The 22,135-nt window shown below is 40.3% G+C and overlaps 1 protein-coding gene across 1 annotated transcript; it reads right to left on the reverse strand.

Annotated features, from left to right (window-relative positions):
* Window positions 1-1,456: 1,456 nt before the first annotated feature.
* LOC133506263 (complement C3-like) lies at window positions 1,457-21,220 on the reverse strand. The gene is made up of 43 exons (XM_061830231.1): window positions 21,128-21,220; window positions 18,872-19,067; window positions 18,610-18,772; window positions 18,439-18,536; window positions 16,923-17,011; window positions 16,612-16,694; window positions 16,426-16,513; window positions 16,201-16,303; window positions 15,635-15,755; window positions 15,432-15,547; window positions 14,167-14,313; window positions 13,912-14,011; window positions 13,735-13,829; window positions 13,434-13,625; window positions 13,143-13,298; window positions 12,863-12,992; window positions 12,179-12,247; window positions 11,821-12,015; window positions 11,618-11,738; window positions 11,094-11,182; window positions 10,833-10,972; window positions 10,353-10,565; window positions 8,729-8,792; window positions 8,198-8,287; window positions 7,864-8,070; window positions 7,667-7,742; window positions 7,357-7,516; window positions 7,013-7,108; window positions 6,342-6,492; window positions 6,025-6,110; window positions 5,728-5,805; window positions 5,492-5,647; window positions 5,326-5,388; window positions 4,126-4,207; window positions 3,959-4,007; window positions 3,708-3,798; window positions 3,544-3,633; window positions 3,185-3,287; window positions 2,696-2,785; window positions 2,237-2,329; window positions 2,078-2,161; window positions 1,835-1,979; window positions 1,457-1,706 (listed from the first exon to the last, which is right to left on the reverse strand). The coding sequence occupies exons 1-43, from the start codon at window positions 21,202-21,204 to the stop codon at window positions 1,562-1,564; spliced, it is 4,980 nt and encodes a 1,659-aa protein (XP_061686215.1). The 5' UTR covers window positions 21,205-21,220; the 3' UTR covers window positions 1,457-1,561.
* Window positions 21,221-22,135: the final 915 nt, after the last annotated feature.

Here is a 22,135-nt window from a genome sequence, read left to right on the forward strand (position 1 = left end):
ATGGCAGAGATACCAGCAGATAGAGTAGATTCCTCACCCCCTTTCACGTATACAGGATTCCCTTTTTTTGTTTTCAGTGCTTCGCGTTCACCCCCAACCCTTGGAAAATACTTTGCTGTTTTTCAATTTTGAAAGGTGGTTCTTATCCCAATGAACTGTGAAAAATGAGGGAGAATGGTCTAGACTGTTTTGGGCCTTTTTACACCAAACAACATAGAAAGGAATATAACTGTTATGGTGTTTTGTTGACCTGTTGGAGTTCTAGGGCCATTCACATTGAGATAGAGGAAGAGGTTTCCATGGACCCATTCATAAAGTGGCTGAGATGTTTTATTTCCATCCGAGGAGCTGTGAGACTGATGAAATCCGATCAAGGTACTAATTTTGTTGGAGCTAAAAACGAGTTTGAAAAGTTTCTTTCAGAACAAGACAAAGACAGGCTCTCTACCTATTTAGCTAAAAACCAATGTGACTTCCAAATGAATGTTCCAGATGCTAGTCAGAGAGGTGGTGTTTGGGGACCCCAAATCAGAACTGTTAGGAGTGTTTTGAGTTCTGTTCAAGCACAAGCCACAGGAGGGCTGGATGACTCATCCTTAAGTACCATGTTGTATGAAGCTGTGTCAGTTGAAAAACAATCATCCACTTACTGTTGGGACAATCAATGATCCAAAGGCTTCTAGGTTGCTTGAGCAGAGTGGGGAATTGCATGTGCTCCCTTGAGAGAAGAGAAAAGGCTAGCATGAGACTGCATGGATAAAGAGAAAAGTCTCTTGCACGTGATATTCTCTCAAAATCGACTAATCACTCCTGAATATTTGGTCGTGGTAATTGTATTTATTTTATTGTGTATTTTGGGTTCCTATGCGTTTATTTTACTGACGAAAGGGATACTTGTCTTTTCTTTAGTTTCTCATGGTGACGTGTTGGTCATCTCCAGTGATATAAGAAGATTTGATGATTGCTGTGGCAAAATAAATACCAAATAAGCATCAGTTGGAGTGGCTTTCTCTGATCCAAACTAAAACCTCTGGGACCAGTTAAAAGAGATGTCCCGAAAATGTCCTCTAGTACATACTATAGTGTAGTACATGTACTATAATCAATGTATTTTTTAAATTGTATGTTTAGTTTTAGAAGAGTCACTGATGATGTAGAGGTACACACATCTGACTTTGGTGCGGGCAGCGTGAAATTGATGCCTGCTCAGTGATGGTCTTGATATCTGCCCGATAGCTGATTCGTGACCAGTTCGGGGTGTAGTCTGCTTTTTGGTCCGAAGGTACCTGGGATAGGACCCGGCTCTCTCGTGACCCTTGTGAGGATAAGTGGCTTGGATAATGGATGGATGTTTAGTTTTAAAAACCATCTTCCACTCTGAAACATCATTCTTCACTGACCAATTTGAAGTCATTATTGCAAAAGAAAACAGGCAGAGAGATTAGTTGCCATTTTATTTTAATAGGCCAGGAGTAACCTATTTTGACAAGGAAGGAGGAGTTTTACATGATGTCATTATTGAAAACATTTTTCTGTTCTACAGGTTTGTGCTTAACTTGAATTATTGCTGACATGGAGATGGTTCTAAATATTTTCTCATCAGCTGTTCCATGCCCAAGCAAGTCGATCTGTGCTCTGGGGTTTGACACTCTCCCGGTTTAGGCCAGTATTCGATCCAGGTTCTCTCTCCAAGTATGTAGTGGAACCTGAGAAGAAGAGGGCGAATACAAATTCATGTTTCATGTATGATACAAACACCCTTCAAAGCCAGCCTTGATGCAGTAGAAGACCATCAACTCAGGTCTTGTGTACACATACACCCCCAAAGACTCACGTTTGTTTCTCGTCATCTTTGTGGATATCTTTCGATGAGCCCATGATTAAGTAGGATTTGCCTAAGTCCAGTCCTAAAGTTTCCCTGCAGTGAGGATAACTGAGGAATGCGCGCAGTTTGCCTAGGGGACCCGTATCCGTATTTCCTGTAATGGCAAAATGGGAGAAGAAAGATAATGTTTATGCAACAAGTATGAATTTGAGGGCATCAATATACCGTGAAAAATATAAAATTAAATCCCACCTTCTTTGATAACGTGCGTCACCTTTGCTGTATAGATGTCAGTTGACACACCATCATGAAATTGTTCCAGTTTTATGCCATACACTGAGGATAAATAAGTTACACATTATTTTCTTACTTCTAAGACAAATGAAATCCATATACTGCACATTCTCTTACCAAAGTCTATCTTGCTGGTTGGGGTACTCTCACAAGACTTTTCTGCACGCAAATCATTGTCGATTTTACCCTTCTTTTGAAGACTACAGTTCTCTGGGTGGGAGGAAGAATAGAATGTTCAGGTGGGTGTAATATTGTGTTGGTGTTAGAAGTTAGGGTTTCTTTTTATCGAGTTCAGAAGGATCTTGCCGCAGCATAGTGACACATAATATGCTGGAGATACTGTATATTGGCGGGAATTTAAACAATACTTGGAGAATACAAATGTTTAAGAAGTCACTGTTGGTATTTACAGTGGTTCGTGTAGCTCATGAAGAAGCCATCAAAGTATGTTTCATTCAACAACATGATCAGAATGCAGTATCAAACTGCACTCTATAAAGACATGGAACCCCCTAAATGTGTTTCTCATAGAATTCACTTGAGACTGAGTCAACTGGAAGTTGCCACCTGCCTTACCTTCAGCACAGGTACATTCGTTCTTTGTGCATAGTTTCAGCAGCTGACCAGCTCTCCTTTCTGGATGGTAGAATTTCACACAATGCCTCTCTGCAAATAGACAAGCCGTTTTTGTTGATCCAACAGAAATGTACAGTATCAGATTATCTGTCAAATATGCTGTAAGACAGTTGCTTTGTATGTACTAAGACACTTATTTAATTACTAAAGCAGATTTGAATAGACAAATTAGTGCACAAAACAAGCCAGACAAAAGCATGCTCGTTTGAGTGTGGCGCAGAAAAACCTGACAACCTAAACTAATACTGTCAAAAATGTCACTGTATGACTATAAATAAAAATCCTTCTCTTGAAAACCTTGGAGATAGTCAGACGTCCATATATTTTGTTTAGTTCATTTATGTATAAAGATGTATAGCCCAATATTATCGACTGTATTTCGGCACCAGAAAACCCACAGTCTGAGGCAGAAGTGTCCTTGTTGCTTACGATCATAATATTCATAGACGGACACTGCAGCTGGTTGTAAGATGCCCACATTCAGGGTTTGTATGATCTTGAAGCTAATTTCCTCAGGACGCTTATGGGAGACCTGTGGAGGCAATGTGAAGCAAAAGTGAGACAGTTCTAGATAGAAGATGATCAAAAGGGAAACAAGTGTCAGAGAGAAGGTGAAGAAGACATGAAGAGTTTGTTTTCAAAACGAGACATAGGCATTTTTTTCAGATTTACGAAACTCGCGCCAAAATTATCCATTCGGAGCTGGATAATTTTGGCGCGAGTTTCGTAAATCTGAAAAAAAAAATGCCTACGTCTCGTTTTGAAAACAAACTCTTCACAGGTCTTACTTTGTCCAGGTAGATGATGAGAGAACCTTTCTCTGACAAGGCAGTGTTCATCTCGAATTTTGAAATGGTGGCGGCATGTCCTTTGGAGAGCTACATGGAAACACGCAATCATCCACTGTCCCCAGCTATGTTAACATTGTAAGTTTTGTCTATGAGGCTCCTACCAAGCCCAGGTCTCTCTCGTCAGGACGGAAGCCAGTCAACAAGCCAATGTCCAAGATTGACATGGATGCATCATGCTCCTTGTTCTTATACCTGCTCAGAAGCCACATTATTTTCAATTCAGTCCAACCATAACAAACAAAAAAAGATTATAATTTCATTTTTTTACATTTTCAACGGGACTAAGAGGAGGGGACAAGGAGCAAAGTCCCAATGCTCCAGTTGCTAGTTTTCTTTTTCTTATAGTACTTACATAACCTCTATTTTGAGCTTGTAGATCTTCTCTTCTGAAGTCGATTTTTCTAGAAATATGCATCAGATGAGCATATTCATGATTTCAGGCAAAAAAAATGGCCAGGCAGATGAGTACAGTATCAAATATTGTATTAAAGTAGAAAAAGGAAAAACTTTGACAATTACCTGGAATAAGCTCCACCGATAAGTCAAAGTTCTGACAGTCGCTTTCTTTTTCGGAAGGCAGGGCATAATACAGCGACACCATCTGTCAGATACAAACCAGCAAAAGATATGATTCCGCTGACGTTGAAGGGATAGACATTCACAATTCTCAAATATTTTTTCATATATTGGCCCAATGCTTGAATTCATCCATCAGTTTTCTATCCCACATATCCCCGGTGGACTGGCAAGTAAACTGGAGCCAATCCTAGTTTACTTTGGGCAAGGGGCGGAGTACACCTGAACTGGTTGCCATCCAATCACAGTGTACATATGAACAAACAATCATTCACATTCACACCTAAGGGCAATTTAAAGTCTCCAATTAATGTACATTTTTAGAATGTGGGTGGAAACCGGAGTGCCTGGAGGAAACCCATGCAGGAACTGGAAAACAAGCAGTGGGGGCAGTGACACATTTCAGAAAAGGCCAGGATTGGTCAACATGGCTGTCAGTCAATCAAAAAAACTTTTTTTCATTTATGCCCCTGCATATTTCAACAAGAGAATGCCAAACTACAATCTGCATGTTTTACAACAGCTTGGCTTTGTAGTAAAAGAGTGCGGGTACTAGACTGGCCTGCCTGGAGTCCATACCAGTCTCCCATTGAAATAATATGACAAAGGAGACCCCGGACTGTTGAACAGCCGAAGCTGTAAGTCATGTAAGAATATATATAGGGCTTCCTCCCACATCCCCAAAACATGCTTGGTTGAGAGTAGAGTCTAAATTACTCATAGATCTAATTGTGAGCGTGAGTAGTTGTGTACATATGTATATGTATATGCCCTGCAATTGACTGGCAACCAGTTTCGCGTGAACTCCTCCTCCTCCCCGAAGATAACACTCCCGCGACCCTTGTGAGGATAAGTGTCTCAGAAAATGGATGGATGTGCTACATTTTGAAATTATTCATACCGCTCAACTTCTGGGGTAATCTGAATGTAAATACATAAACATTTTTTCAGGTCAGTAACATATATCAGGCTTTTGGCACTTTTGTGTTATTTCCATCCAGAAGATACCCATTCATAATTGAAAAACTCCCTTTTACAAAACAGAAGAAAAATGGTGAGGGTACGAGTAATGTTTGGTCTTACTGTACAACTGTATTTAGTTAAGTTAACCACAGCTAAGTTGAGCATGAGTAATCGACTTACTGTAAATGTTGCTTCTCCAGTACCTTCAGCCGTCACTTTCACATCCTGGTTAATACTCTTCATCTGTGAGTTAAAATAGAAAACATAGGGTAGGCTCATACAAATACAGTAACAAAAAGGGAGAGCAGCAAGAAGAGTAAATGAAGGGGATATGAGGCCCTCTCACATCAGCTGTTCTTGTGGCATGGTGGTTTTGCTTGTTGAAGCTAAATTTGAGAGCTCTTTCTCTGCCCGGCACATCGATGTCCACTTTCAGATCATACTCTGGCTCTTTGGCATTAGTCCAGTACTCTGATATTGCTTGATATACCATGATTGTAGCCTAGACAGAGGAACAAAAAGGGGAAAGAAGATTAAGTGTATCCCAGATGACATTAATATTGTTGCAAAATCTTCTCTCACCTGAGTTGATCCATAGCCTCCGCCCACCTTCCTCTGTTTGTTGAACCATCGCACCACAGGTCTGGCGTCCTCATAGGCCTTCATGATTACATTCAAAAATAAAGTTTGAACTGGATCCACATGTGCAAATATCAAAAGTGGTTTTCAGTACAGGATAGTACAGGTTGAATATTTTGTTCAATCTCAAAGCGTAGAGTTTTACATTGATTTTGATGTCTCTGTGATGACATTGTGAATTTCAAACAGCTTGCTGCCATAAAATATTTTCTGTAGCCCAAATGAATCAAATTCACCTACCCCAACCCTGACCAAAGCCAGTAGAGCGTAGGCTGTAGCCTCCAGTGTGTAAATATGTCCCTTCGGCACAGGCCAGTGGCTAAACTCTACAAAGGGGATATGCAATTTAAGTATTTTATTTTCAATGCATATGATAGTTTAGAAAATATAATTAGATAAAATACAATAAAGCAAATCAATCAATGTTTTCATCATAGTTAATCCACCTTTTCGGAAGTGTGTCAGTTTCTTCTGTATTTTCATTTATTTATTTATTTCCTTTACTCGTGAATATAGCGTGCCAAAAAGGTAAAATGAATGCTATTGTTAGAATTCACCTGGGGAAGCAAACTTGAAGAGGATCTCCTTGTTGAGCTTATTCTTATTCGCTAAAGCATATGATGTGATTGCTACAGCATAAGGGTTGGTAAGGCTGGGCAGACGTTTTTCCAGGTAATCGATAGCTTTGGCTTTGCTGTCTTCCAAACTCTGGAGAGAGGGAGAGGAGAACATAAGAAGGAGTATGACGGTGCTATAATTGGAGTTAAAAGACTAGGGCAGAAGATCAGAACAGAAAAAGGCATCTAAGTGAATTACAGGTTTGTGCAGCACCTGTAATGTGTGCTTTTACCAAGAGACAGATAACACTTATTGTCGGTAGCGTGGTGCTGAGCGTAAGAGCATGGCTTGAAACCAGAGGGTCACGGGTTTGTATCTCCACCCTAGCATGTGCCGTCTCTGTTCCTGGGCAAGCCACTTAACTTACATAGCCTACAAATGAATGTGTTTGGATGTTTGGTGGTAGTGGTGGGGAAGGCTGTAGCCTCAGAATGGCAGGCACGCTTCTGTCAGACTGCCCTGGGGGCAGTTGTGGCTACAATTGTGGCTTACAACCAGGCTGTGACTGAATGAATATTATTTGAAATTGTAAATGGAGCTCACTCTTTTGGATTCAGTTTCTGAAGCAAGTCTGTAAAAGATGTTTGCAAGTAGAAGCAGGTGTACTCACATTAACAGTCTCAGCGCAGAGTGCGCTTGACTCCTGCATTGCAATGAGATTGAAGGCGGTCATGGAGGCGTCCGAGTCTCCACCGCGCACATCACCCTACACACACACACACCACACACACACACACACACAACACACACACACACACACACACACACACACCACACACACACACACACACACCACACACACACACACACACACACACACACACACACGCACACGCACGCACACGCACGCAAAACTTAGATGAAGCAACACCTTAATCGGGATCATTAGCGAAAAGATCAACTCACAGCAATAAAATAAATAAATAAATAAAAAGTAATAGTGATTGCACTTACAATCATCTCGCCGTGAGCCACCTTGCCTACTTCTCTAAACATGCCGTCAGGTTGCTGTGCACGCAGAATAAGATACTTGACAGCATCACAGATCACATCTTTTTCCACTGCCACAATCATGTTGGACATGGCGAACACTTTGGCAACGTAGGCTGTCAGCCTGAAAGAGGCGACAGCGCACCACTTTAGTTACATGTATTTGCACATGGTAAAGTCATCCAGCCCTCCTCTGTGCAGCTTATCCTCACTCCGGCCAAAACAAATACAGATACATCTTTTTTTTAAATAATTTTTTATTTCTTTCACTCACCAGCTGCTGCTGTCTCTATTGGTCCATACAGAAAAAGAGCCATCTTTCTTCCGGTAAGCAAGCTGATTTTTGTAGCCTGTGCACAAAACAGGCTTTCTGAACATCATGAATCCTCAGTGTACAGTGTAATTGTTTTACTTATTATTTTTAAAGTTTACTGTAATGCTTGCTCCATAAAGAATACAACGTGAGCCTACCAGTCTTTATGTGTTGCAGGGCTTCATTACGTTTCTGAAAGCCCACAGTTTCCCACTGGTTAGTTTTGTCTAAATATGTGGTTGCAATTACAGGCAGGGTCATGTGGATCATGTTCTGCTCTCCACAACCTGAAGGCTGATAGATCAGACTACCCATAGATGTGCCAGCAATTGCATTCTCCACCAGTACACTCACTTGTTCTCTGCCTGTATGCACACAGAAAACACACACACACAAAACCATCAGCACAGACCATGTAGTACAACTGTTGTCAGCACACATTTATGTCCATGTATAAAAGTATAGATGGCTGGATACATCAATATATCTCACCTATCACAGAGATCTGCGTGACAGATTCTGTGCCTGGCACCACATCTTTTGTGGGAATTTGACTGTTGATAATGACCTCTTGTTTGCCATCTAAAATGTACACACAGAAATTGGAGGATTAAGTGCAAAATGACTAAAACATGATACATTTACAATCTTATTGCCACAGAGTATACACTGTCAGAAAACAGGTGCTACGCTTTATCTTTGAAAGTCCAGTAGCTTGTGAATGGGGCAGCCTCCTCAAGGGTACCCCAATTGTACACCTTAAATGCGGTACGTATTGGGTCCCTTACAGTATGTCCCCATAAGGTACAATATGAACAAGGTATTCATATAACATAATACATTGGAACCTTTATGGTACATATTGTAAATATGTACCATAAGTATGTGGTAATATGTACCCTGTTTAAAGGGTACTATAGGGATATCCTTGAGGGTGCTGCCTCAGCGTCAAGACACTGGACCCCCGAAAATACAAATTCAGCTCCTCTTTTCCTGACTGTGTTGTTGAATGTGGAAACTCACTTATTCCTTTTTTAGCAGGGTCAAGGTTTATTATCTGAGGAGACTTAACCAGGACGCCTTCAGGCTAGAAAAGCAAAAGCAGAAAAAGAAAGGTTTAAGACAAAAAATAGGTCTACATTTTAAACATACAGCATATTTATGTGTTATAATATGTTTGGATGAGTGATAAACATTTCTTTCCTCCCAAACATCTTCTTCCCATTGTTGATTTTCATGAAAGATAGTCTTAAGTGAATTCATGGATTTGTTTCTAAATACAGTATATTCTTATCTTACATTATCCATGTGGGAAGATAATTACTATAATGGTGCAAAGACAGGCTGCACGGTAGGGCAGCTGGTAAACCGTTGGCCTCACAGTTCTGAGGTCCTGGGTTCGATCCCGGACCCGCCTGTGTGGAGTTTGCATGTTCCCCCCGTGCCTACGTGGGTTTTTTCTGGGCACTTGGGTTTCCTCCCACATTTCCACATCAACATGCATTAAGTGGACACTCTAAATTGCCCCTAGGTGTGATTGTGAGTGCGGCTGTTTGTCTCTATGTGCCCTGCGATTGGCTGGCAACCAGTTCAGGATGTACCCTGCTTTCTGCCTGTTGACAGCTGGGATAGGCTCCAGCACTCCCCGCGACCCTTGTGAGGATAAGTGGAAAAGAAAATGGATGGAGTGATGTTCACTTAAAAAAGAAGCTAGGTTGCCACATTACCCATATGCCCCTGGTGCAGGTGTGCAGGGTGTGGCATAAAGGTAATAAGTGAATTCATAGATTTGTTTATAAATACAATATATTCTTATCTAACATTATACGTGTGGGAAGATAATTACTATAATTGAGCAAAGACAAAACTATCCGGTATTTAATTGTGGAGCTGTAACGTTAAATTAAATCTTAGCATTTCAGTTTTATAGCTTTTTTGGCCCTCGCTAAAACACCACTACGTGGATCCTTTTTGAGTAGCACCCCTCCACCACCATATAAGAACTATGAGAAACTGAATTTTCCCTCTACTGACATGGGTGCTTTAGAGTACCTCATTCTCAGCTTGAGTGAGGTGAAGAAGGTGGAATAGTGGGGAGGGGTAAATTGAAAAAGAAAAGTCAAATGTGACAGCCAGCATCAGGATCAACATTTTGGGCTGGCGTGGCGACTTTAGAATGCTTTGAGGTAACGAGAACCCCGCCCTCCTCCATTCGGCCCCACATAATGAGTGTGTGTGTCTGATGCAATGAAGACAAGGGAAGGTCAGGCGATAAGAAAGTCAAAAAAAGGTGGTGGGACCTATTCCGCTGCTACCCAGTTTGCCAGGCACAGCCCAATATCCCACATCTGCCCACCCGGGAAGCATCTGGCTATGAATGTGCCCTAGAGTGTGAACTGTGAAATATATACTGTACAGTGTTGCTGGAAACGTGTAAGTGTATTTCACAGGGTAGTTAACAACACTCTTCTCTGTGCTGTGTTAAAATTTACAAGAGTATTGCTTTTGTCTTTACAGGAACTATAAAGTGTCTGTGAAGAAAACCCTTTCTTTTTTTTCTCACAAGCGTCTTAAAGCACCAAATAATAGTGATTATTTTATTTTTTTGACTCCACATTTCAGTTACCACTCTTAAATGTTCATTTACCACCACAAATAGCTCCTTCATTATTCCATCGGCGAGATGGGAACCTCTCACAGCTGCTTTGACCTCGATACCAAACTTTCCTTTCTTCATGGGAATGATGACATAGGGTACAGCCAGTGTAGTTTCGGCCCCCATTTCAACCTCCTGAGTGTACTTTGTGCGCTTGGAGGCTGCACTGCACACATCTGCCGTCTCAAAGAGATCCACACGCACCTTGAGATCAAAGATGGAGAATGCACTACTTAAATTGTGGAAAGCGTTGCACCCGAGAACTGAATCTCTATCATTTGCAAGATGGGTTCATCTTCTAAAATGGTAAACACACACACTCACTCACACACACACACACACACACACACACACACACACACACACACACACACACACACAACACACACACACACACACACACACACACACACACACACACACACACACACACACACACACACACACACACACACACACACGCAAACTTACTGTGATTATATCCGGGCTGTAGTTGTGGAGGATTGCCTTGATTTCAATCTGCTCTCCACGCACAGCCGAATAAGGAAGTTTGAGATCAATGAAGAAATCCTTTCTTACAATCACCTCTAATGGTTCACTAACACAGATACCTACAAGATGACAAACGTTTAAAAAAAAAAAAGTTCAATGGGAAGGAGTATTCAGACCAAGCAGGGCATTTTGTAGCTTGTTTTTGGCTTTAAGGAGAGAATGGAGTGAGCGGAACCTCACCATGTGTTTTGGAGAGGCTAATACCCAGGAACTCCCACGTTGTTATGGAGTCTTGCATGGGAACATAATTCAAATGTGTCGTGGTTTCACTGAAACAAAGAAAACATCAGCTCATTTTGCACCAAGGTAGAAGTATGTTTATGTATAGAATTGCCCCGCACTGTTATGAGAAACTGCTTACTGTATAAATACTGCATTTTGACAATTATTCACATCTCTTAGCTTCTGTGCTACTTTGAATGTAAACAGTAACATATTTCAGTTTTTTGCCACTCTGTGTCATCTCATGCAAGGAGACGACCTAAAAACTCACTTTAACAAAACAAAACAAAACGAAAAGTGTCAGAGTACAACTGTTACAGCTCTATTGTATAATATATGGGCGTTAGCATCACACAATGCTTAACGCATATACATACAACTCCAGTATTGGGTTTCAATAAATGTGCCCGTCTATTGACCAATAGCACCCAGCACAGTAAGTGGTAAGGGTGTGCTCACATGTTGTAGACTAGTTTCCTTACCAGTTAGGTGTTTGTCGAGGGCATCCAGGCAATTTGAAGTCAGACCAAAGCCAGCTTTCGGGGAAATTGGTGCGGGTGACAATTTCGATATTATCCATGTAAATGTGCTGACTCTTCTCACCTTGAAAAGAGATTCAAAAAGAGTCATGAGCGACATTGATGTGAGTTAGCCGTGGTTAGATCCTCATGTGTCCATCTCGTACTTCGAGCTATTTGAAGGGTGTCATGCTTCATTTCAGATCTCTGGCCTTCCAGCTCCTTGCAGCAATACAGGAAGGCCTCGACACATGCCGGTCCATCAGTAATATACTCGCTGCGTGTTTCACAAGTGTATGACAGAGGAATTTCTTCCATGCCATCCAGACAACATTCCTTCTGCACCCCTTCATATTTACCAGCTGAAAACAGAGGAAATGTACACGCGATGATGATGATGATGATGATGATATGATGAATAATACAGAGGCCACAATCATTATACAATGATATTTTATGGCATTGTTTTTTTTTTTCAATTGTTTGGCATACACTGACGAGAACTGAGTGTAGTGATATCCATACCTAAGGTTGTAGTAACCTGTAACAGAGTCGAAGCTCGTTTCCTCCTGCTGGGTGATGGGCATTTTAGCTCTAGAAATATAGCACAGTTTATGTCATGAAAATGATATCCATACAGATGAGATCTATAAGAAAACTCATGCGCAACTGCAATTAATCAATCAACTGGGAGAATGTATTCAATAATTTATCACAAAAAAAAAAAACCACAAACCCAAAAAACAATCCAAATGTCAATGAGACAAGTTTAACCCAAGACAGCTTCCTCAAGACTCAACGGTATCCTCAAAATTCTTGTATTTTTTCTTTGATCTGTCTCACTCCTGCTCCTACCCAATCCCATGAAATTCAGTCCCATCCCACAGGAATCCCACAAAATTCACTTGACCTAAAAATGTCAAGATCAATCTTGCACTATATTTTAAACTATAGGAATCGTCATCAGTTGGCATACATGTGCACAAAAAAAGAGTGGTAGAGGATGGGTGTTTTAGGTGTCCCATCCACTAAAAATGCTTACGTTATCTTAAATAGACAATAACGCATCGCTGCTGCCATGGAATGTACAGTATAAGAACCCAGCTGCCCAGTACTGCCGGGCACGTCCTAACCATTCAGTCACTGGACCACCTCTGAACTATCTAATAAGATGAAATAAAAGACCTGTTAAAAGAAATAAAATGTCACCTTGTCTGTAAGGAGTTCCCTGCCCAGAGTTGGTCTCAAACACCAGTCCAGCGTCGTAGAATACATTCATAGCATCCTTCCCCCCGCCCGGTGTGCAGCCTGTGTCGTCCTTCTCTACAGTTTCCCATATCTTTCAAACCAATAATCAGTCAAATTACATAGTGCCTCAAAATTTACCAACAAATCACTTAATAAAATCTGAAGCTGGACCATTTTCTACATTGTACAGCAGTTGTGTTATCATATCATGCACCAAGCAAAGATGTCAAAAAATGCTTACCTTTTTCTGGGTCATACGATACTTCTTGTTGAGAACAAAAACACCTTTGTCAACTGCCACCAGGCCTACAGTGGCTTCTGGGTTCCCAGTGACCTTTAGTCCAAACATCTTGCGAGGCTCATAAGATGGTGCTTGTCTTGTGGATTCCAGTTTAAGCTAAATAAAAGAGGGGAATAAATAAAATACATGGAGCTGTGTTTTGATGCATCATATCATTGAGTTACTCATTTATTCTCCAATTACATCTTCCAGAGTTTGGATGACTCTTTAATAGCTTTAGTCTCAATTTACCGTGCCCATGCAGGAGGCCTTGACATCCACCCAAACAGAGTCTGACACCACCTCGTTGTCATCTGGACGGTAATAAGCTACGATACGGAATGATGGCAGCATGGCTTTGGTGACGGGAATGATGAGAGAGATCAATACTTGCCCTATTGTCCTGTGACGGCCATATTCCACTATTTGTCCCCTGCCAATGACCTGAAGGGACAAATGTCAGTGTTTATCTGAAAAAACAAAACAAAACAAAACCAAAAAAAAAACAAAAACGATCAAACACAGACAAAGCCTGGTATGTAACAACTCTCACCAAGTACGTGATGTCAGTATCTCGAGTTGGTGGTTTGTTTAGATTAAGGTTGATTTTTAGGTTGTCCCCCAAATCCAGTTCAGCTGTGTCCACCCCTGAAAAAGTCACACTTTTAAGATGTCATACTGAAATAACTTCTGCAATGAAGTACACGGGATGATGAAAGTGTCCTATTACCTATGTGGATGTAGTTTTTGCTTTTGGTATTATAAGGGAGGGCTTCCATTGTAGCTTTTGCTTGCCTTTCTTGGGGAATTTTAGGATCTTTGGTATGTGCCTGTAGTTGAGCAACAGAGTAAATCAGAGTATAAATCTTGTTCAAGTTGAAAAAGTACACGAAATTTAAAACACACGACATGGGCTCATTAAGAATAGATGACATGCACATTGTAGTCCTGAGTTACTTTCACTTGCACCTTGAGAGAGACTTACAGTGATAGTCAGCCTTGTGTCCCTTGCAAGTGTATTGACAGTGAGTTTGGCAATGCCGTTTTCTGCGGTGAAGCCGTGCACCTCACCTGGGTTCACCATCACACGCACACCTCCTGCTGGAGTTTCATCAGGATTTACAACCTCAAGCTGCCACAGAAAACACAAAGAACTGCTTGACCAGCAAACATGCAACTATTTTTCATTCTATATTATCATCATAGGGCAAATATGCATATATTCACTGTTGGAAGAAAAAAAAATAATCCCACATGAATTTCAAATCTGAAAAGAATTGTGGGATATAATGCAATTCCCTGGCTATTTAACAGCACAGCAGGTCACAATATCAGTCACTACCTCAAAATGGAATGGAAACCAGTATGAGTGGGACTGCATCAAGATTACGGACAACTACTTGTAAAATTGTATTGTTCTGTAATACAAAACAGATCTTAATCCATCCATCCTTTTTCTTAGCCGCTCATCCTCACAAGGGTCGCGGGAGTGCTGGAGCCTACCCCAGCTGTCATCGGGCTCGAGGCGGGGTACATCCTGAACTGGTTGTTAGCCAGTCGCAGGGCACATGGAGACAGACAACAGTCGCACTTCACAATCACACCGAGAGGCAATTTAGAGTGTCCAATCAATGCATGTTTTTGGGATGTGGGAGGAAACCGGAGTGCCTGGAGAAGGCATGGGGAGAATTCTACACAGGGAGGGCCGGGATCAAACCCTAGTCCTCAGAACTGTGAGGACAGTACTTTATAGCTGCGCCACCGTGGCAGAACAGATCTTAATTTTATTATTAAAGTCACATTTTTAGAAATATGACTGGTACGGGATCTAATTAAATGGCTCTGTGAATGAATGGATTTTGGGTGTTGTAATCTATTGAAAGATAAAGTGTTATTGCTGTTTTGTCAATAGTTGCAAGAAGTGAATCCCACGGTGTATTCTTACTTTTGTGTACAATTTACTTTTTCAGCAGCTGCAAACATTTCTGATTCAATATTCAACATTGTTCTATGGTTTAAGTGTGCAATCACTTCACACAATGCCTAATAGAACCACTGCTGCTAGTGTTACACAACATGAGCGGTTTTCAGGATACTTTACCAATGGAATAAAGTGGCAATGCAGGTTGGAGATAGCGAGGTGGCATTATTATGACAGACTTCTTTTTTTTTATCTTTTAGAAAGCAACAAACTTATTCTGAATCCTCTTTACATACTTTTGTTTCATTGTAAGTGTATATGCACGTTACCGTAACATCAAAGGACATTCCCGGTTTGAAATATTTGGGGGTCTTCTTGAATTGGATGGTGTATGGAGAAGAGACAATCTGGATACCTCTCAACTCCGACTCTACCATTTCACTCCCTGTAAATGCAAAATGCACATCCAATATATTTTGCGGTTGTGTTGGTGTGGTTCTCGCATGACAAATCATTCTGAACACATTCTTACCGCTCAATGTCATTACACTGACCGACACAAATATCTGACTTCCCACCAAATCATCAACATTTGGGACCGTTTGTGTGATCTGCGCTCTCTTGAGTGTGACGATTCCTTTGCCTTCCTCGATCTAATAGTCCAAAACAGACATGATAATAATAATAGATAAAAAAAGAAAACATTGGTCAACGTCTGTTCTCGTGCATTCGTGTATTCCGCAGCCTTTAAACTGGAGCTATTTTATTATGCTTTATGTGCTATGTACATTTTATGTGAAGAGGTTTAGGTTTAATATTTTGTTTAATTTTTAAAACCAGTTGCCAAAATGTATACAATATAGAAGAATTAACTCTATCTATGAAAAAGGTATTATTTTAGTATCTTCTGGCTGATCATTTTTATATGTACAAAATCACATTTAAAAAAAAAAAGTTGAATAGTTGATTTGATCTATCTAAGAAAATTAATCAGTATAGTATCTCTGTACATTCTAGTATACAGTCTTGTAGATGCCATACTAATTAAACGAGATGCAGTAAAAGTTTTTTTTTTGTTAAACTGTAATATGTACTTACAGGTACTCGCTGAAGAGATTCAGGGAAGCTGCTCTTCTTGCCATCCTTTAGAAACCCAAACACCACAAAAGCCGTCCCATCTACTTCTTTTCCAAAAAGATACCTAAATCACGCAGGAAGAAAGACAAGTACACACTGATGATCAAGGAATGTATAACACAGACACTCTTCTCTGCACCAAAGCGTATCCATTTCTTGATTCCTTCAAACAGAACTTTCACATACGTGGCTCTGATGTCGACTGTGAATTCTGGACTGTCCTTATAGAAGAAGGGGATCAAAGGTATCACTTTGACTTCAAAACTGGGGAGCACTGAAAGTAATGAAAGTCACTAATTTTTGCAAATTAGACACAAATGTATAGTGACTGACTTTTTCTGTGAAATAATTCACAGTGTAGTAGGTCCTCACCATACTCTTTGACCTCGAACTCTGCATAGTAGCTCTGCTGCGGGTGACTTTGGAACTTGGCGACGACTTTCCACAGTCCAGGACTGCACACACAAATTCAAATAATCTTTTCAAAATGTCTGTAAAGAGTAGGAATTTACCAACACGATCTCCAACATACACTTTAATTTAATATATTCTCGCCAAAAATATGATCAAGGAGTTTTTCAAAAATGTAAATAGGATTAGCCGTGCATGTAGAAGTTACAACAAAAGCATTACATTTCCTCTTATTTCTAATAAATAAAACAAAAGGAATTTAAATAATTCACCTGACAACCTCAGCAAGTTTAAAGCTTCCAGAGTAGATCCCTGACTTCAGAAAGACGGACTCAAGAGGTAAAATGATGTTCTCAGGTGTCTACGAATAAAGAAGATTGACCAAATGTTATTACAAGCCTCACGAGTTTCCTATTAATCATTTAGTTGAGCCACTCCAAAATAGATTGTTCACGAGCTGTAAGATTGATTGACTGGACGGAGGGATGCCACAAACAGGGCAGGTAACCCAGCCATTTCCCTAGGGAGGAGGCCACCAGAGATGGCTGACATTGGCCCATCGCGATGACCAAGCAACGCCACTGCTTTGGACAATGCAACATGAACGTGTCATTGCTGGGAATCTCTGGGATAGGGCCCCTGACCAGAGTTGCTGGCAGAAGGCCAGCAGGGGGAATTGGGAAACTGTAGCTTTTATTTCTATACAACAATAGAACTAGAACCACACATTGCCATGACACGTTGGAATTTATCAATCTCTGCAATGCCCCCCACCCCTAATATCAGACTTGTTGAAATTGAACATAATAAATTTAAATAAAGATCAGTTAAAAGTCTCATGCAGAGGATGCAAAAAAAAAAAAAATAAAAACGTTAGTGCCAAGTATGATTGTGTATCTGTTACCTAAGAAAAGTCGTGATACTACTTTGCCCCAGTCTGATCATAAAATTTTACTGCACATTATTCGCACACTATGGTTCAATCACCAGACCAGCTCATAAGCTAGTCAAGACACAATATATATCGGTTGAATTTTCCAAATACTACCAACCTCAAGTCTGCTTTCAGCTTGCTCCATCCAAAAGCCTACAGTACACATATGTGTTTGGAATAGAAACACATTACACAGTATAACGTCTCAATTTTGTGGAATCAGCTAAATGTTACACTAAATAAAATGGTAAGATGGAGGACTGAAGTTGTTATTGCAAATGGCTGTTCGTTTTATTTAATACTGCTCTAAAATGTTTTTTTTGTGACGGAGGCACACACACATTGCATGAACATAGATCAAACTAACCAGTTATACTAGTTTTTTTTTTCAGTTTCAGTATTGGAAGTTCGCTTCTTTGTTATTTTATACATGAATTATTTTATCGAAAATATCTTTACTGATTCATTGTTCAGGTTTTTTTTTGATTTTGGGAGAGCCTCCATGATCTGCCATGCCTGTAACCCACAGGGGTCAAGATAACGCTATACTGTACCACGTCAGAAAATGAAAAGTGAAAATGTGACTTGTGTGTGTAAATGTCCAGCAACCACTTCAGCCACCACCCTGGGTGTGCTCCGCCTTTCACACACAATCAGATACGGCAGACTGCAGCTACCAGGTGACACTGAACTGGATAAACAGTATGGAGAATGGATCCATTCCACTTCAGGTCACTCTACTTACCAATGGCCCCACTTCATGATCATTTTCATAAATATATGATTGCGTCTTCCATACTACTGTAGAGGGAGGCTGTTCAGCTGCTGGGAACATTTGAGATTAAAATGCTAACCATCATCTCAATAATTATGGCGGCGGCATCGGCTTGGTTTTGGTGATCTCTCTCGACGGGTTCCATGCTAGGTGTCACTCCAAACATCCTGTAGTTCACTGAAAGACACCCAAACAGTGTTAAGGCACTCCGAATTGTCTGTTTTGAGCCATATGTCCAAGTTTTACGCACCCATGCTGTCAGGGGTGTAAAGATTCTTGTCTGTCTGGATGAAAATGTATCCAGACTGGAAGGACACTAGTACAACCTTCTCCAACAACCGGTCAGGGAATTGAGCTTGCAGGTACACATACTGCTTCATGTTGGGATCTGTACTGAAGTCTGTTACTGGTATCTAGTGTATGAGGAGCACAATGTAGCAAAGACAGATACTGTATGTTGCATTAAAGCACTCAGTGACATCAAAAATGCACCTGTAGTCTCTGTATTTTACCGTAATTTGTCCCAAACCCTGGAAGTTGTTATCACTAGTAAGGGTCACGGATGTAAAGCCAAGCCTTTTGGTTTTGGTTGGATGGTTCATCACATTGATGTCCACCTTTATGTCATTCCCAGTGCAGTCTTGACACTCCACGAAGATGTTTTCTGTTGTCCCTATTCGCAACAGGTTAGGGGCAGACATAACTTTCCTGCAAGACATTAGAGGGACAATCATTGGTAGCGAAGGATATGTAGTCCTACACTCTTGGTCACAACAGAGGTGCGTACTCATGTGCAATGTAATAAAGCTCAGTAACAGAGTTGTATTCAAATTTGTGCTTTTGTAACCCGCTTAAAAGTTGGTACAGGTAAAAGTTCAGTATAATAGAGTAGCAATTAGATTATAGGCTTTCTTTTTGCAATGTGGTGGAATATCTGTTAAACTGTGTGTGCTGATTTTTTTTTCTTTTGGAGGGATTTGTATTTAAATGTGTTTGATTCATTTGCGAAAAGGAAATTATTTTGTTTGTTGATTGATCGTGGTAACCTGGGTTTTGAGAGAGAGAGAGAGAGAGAGAGAGAGAGAGAGAGAGAGAAGCTTAACAGTGTGACCGGGGGAGGTGGTTGAGAAAAAGGACAAAGAAAGGAAAAAGAAAGTTAATGGTGGACATTTATTAAAAGTTGATCAACGTGTTCGACAAGGACTGTTGAAAGTTCAACTGAGATAGTGTGTCGTTTGAGTGGACTACTCAAATCAGGCCGTAACGTGGTGGAGTTAACCGCTACCACAGGGGCTAAGTGCATGCATGGGACTTGGCTTGGGCGCTAGCAACCAGCTAACGCTAGCTAGCAAGGCCTGTGTGTTGGACCACGAGGGTGAAGACAAGGACGAGGACTGTGAGGACGCTGGACAGAGAAAAAAACACCTTCACCTTTCTTCACTCCTGCCTGGGAAAGCACCGCAGTGACATTGGCGTTTGAATTTCGTTTGCTTTGCTGGCAGGATTCATTTTTGTTTGGGCGTTTAGCTTAGGTTAGCCTAGCTCATGTGTGCAGTGTGTACCTGTTTTGTTCAATTTATTTACTGAATGACTGTTTGCTCAGTAAAGAGATTTGCTTTTCTAACCTTTATTTTGTTATTAAATGTTCACACTTTTTTTTTTACATAACCAGGTGCATTATTTGACTATCTGCAAGACAGTTAGTAGTGGGGTGTTCATATGATAGCTGGGTCATCTACATTAGTTAACGTCAGGGTCATACTCATAAGGGAAACACAATTTGTTTAGAGACTTTTTGATAGAGAATTAAATGCACAAGTAAAGAGTAAAGTTGTAACAGACTGATAGCGTAATTACCATTGAGTTAATTTCTTAGTTTCCTACTTTGGAGTGAGGAAAGAACTCAGGTGGCTACCTCGTCGAAGTATTTTATTCTAGAGAGGCGCTACACTTTCACAAAGATAATTCTAAAATCACACTAAATATGAGATACAACGTCTTAGAACTTAGAACTTAGGACAGATTTCCAGGTCCTATTTTATTCTTTTCACTGCAACAGAATTTCTCAATAAAGAAATGCATGCCCACCCCCCCACACCTTCATTTTCTTTGCTTTCTTATCATTTTGAAAATCTCACGACCTTGTTCTGAACACCCCATCATTTCGTGGTAAAGATAACCTCACTCGAACCTCCTCCCGCATGTACTCTGCAAATAATGAGTCAGCCATTTATTGGAAGGTCTAAAATCCAACATTTGTTCAGATCAACGTTTCAGCACTGCACTGTTTGCCGTGTTTGATGTAATGAAACAAATAATGACTGTCTGGCCAAATTTGACCAAATTTCCTTGACTTGTGGAACTGCAAACAAACGGGGCTGCTAATCATTATGCGAGTGGGCTACATCAAAGTTTACACTTCTTAAATATCATTAATCAATTATAAATACCAAATAGTCATGAAGGTAGGTAGACAGACAGACAGAAGGCTAGATAGATAGATAGATAGATAGATAGATAGATAGATAGATAGATAGATAGATAGATAGATAGATAGATTAGATAGATAGATAGATAGATATAGATAGATAGATAGATAGATAGATAGATAGATAGATAGATAGATAGATAGATAGATAGATAGATAGATAGATAGATAGATAGATAGATAGATAGATAGATAGATCGGTCGGTCGGTCGGTCGGTCGGGAATTAGGTTGGATCGTAGAAGGAGATCCCAGTTAGAGTTGAGTTACAAGTCTACTTACAATGGAGTACCATCAGCCGCAGAAGACAAATAGGCAATGGCCAGGGAGGCCAGCAGCCACAGAGGAGTTGCACCCATGGTCTCCTCGATTCTGAGCTGCTGTCAATGTAGAGTCCAGCAAGGCAATGCTGCCCTTTTATGCTCCTCTCATCCAATCTCCTCCCAAAGGGTCCACATAAGTAACGCAACAGTATTTCCCAGCAGCAGTTGACAAACTACTGTGATTGGCAAATGTTTACAAAAGATAAACATTTCACAATCATCATCAGCTTGTTTTCCTCACTTTCGTTTTCACGAAGAGGTTAAATGAAGAGACAAATGTCGACAACAATACACAATTAAATATAAAATTTGATTCTGCTTCACATTAGTTTTGTTGAATGAATTGGGTGAGGACATGTGCTGTATGTGTTGAGTTTGCATGTTTCCGTGGGTTTTCTCCAGGTACTTTTCCCACCCCCCAAAAATAGGCCTCTGAGGTGAACTGAAATTGCCTGCTTTTTTCGTGTGACTTTGTATATATATGAGAGCTACAGATCCAAGGAACACCTTTAATATTATTTAGTGGAGTACAGAAACTTAAGCCATTGTCGATTTTCTTAGCTTGTGAGTCAATATGTTGTATCGTTTAAACATCAACAAGGACACAAGGTTAAAGTTGTGTAATCCCTGACAAACATTTTTAGGAGTTTCAACAACATGGAATTTTCTTTGATGACAATCTTGTGTTGGGCAAAGCGACATGGCCATCGAGCGATTTCACAAAACTCTGTATTTATTTATTTTTTTACCAATTAGGGTTTTAGATTATCATTATTCAAATGAAGGAATTCATTCATTGTTTTTTCAAATGAAAACTATTTTAATACTAATTCTAGCATAGCAATAATATTGAATATTTTTTCAGAAAAACTATATAATGTACCTTTTCACATAGATGTTAAACAACATTTTTAATCATTTAATGAACCTTCTGTTTCAATTTGAAAATAACATGAAAATTGCTTTG

This window comes from Syngnathoides biaculeatus, chromosome 9 (genome assembly GCF_019802595.1).
Source record: "Syngnathoides biaculeatus isolate LvHL_M chromosome 9, ASM1980259v1, whole genome shotgun sequence".
Lineage (NCBI taxonomy): Eukaryota > Metazoa > Chordata > Actinopteri > Syngnathiformes > Syngnathidae > Syngnathoides > Syngnathoides biaculeatus.

Coding starts and splice junctions, on each gene's coding strand:
- LOC133506263 (XM_061830231.1), bottom strand. CDS start 21,204: ATGGGTGCAACTCCTCTGTGGCTGCTGGCCTCCCTGGCCATTGCCTAT. Junction 15,756..16,200: donor AATCTCTTCAGCGAGTACCT/GTAAGTACATAT, acceptor TTGGACTATTAG/ATCGAGGAAGGCAAAGGAAT. Junction 14,012..14,166: donor ACACAAGGCTGACTATCACT/GTAAGTCTCTCT, acceptor GCTCAACTACAG/GCACATACCAAAGATCCTAA.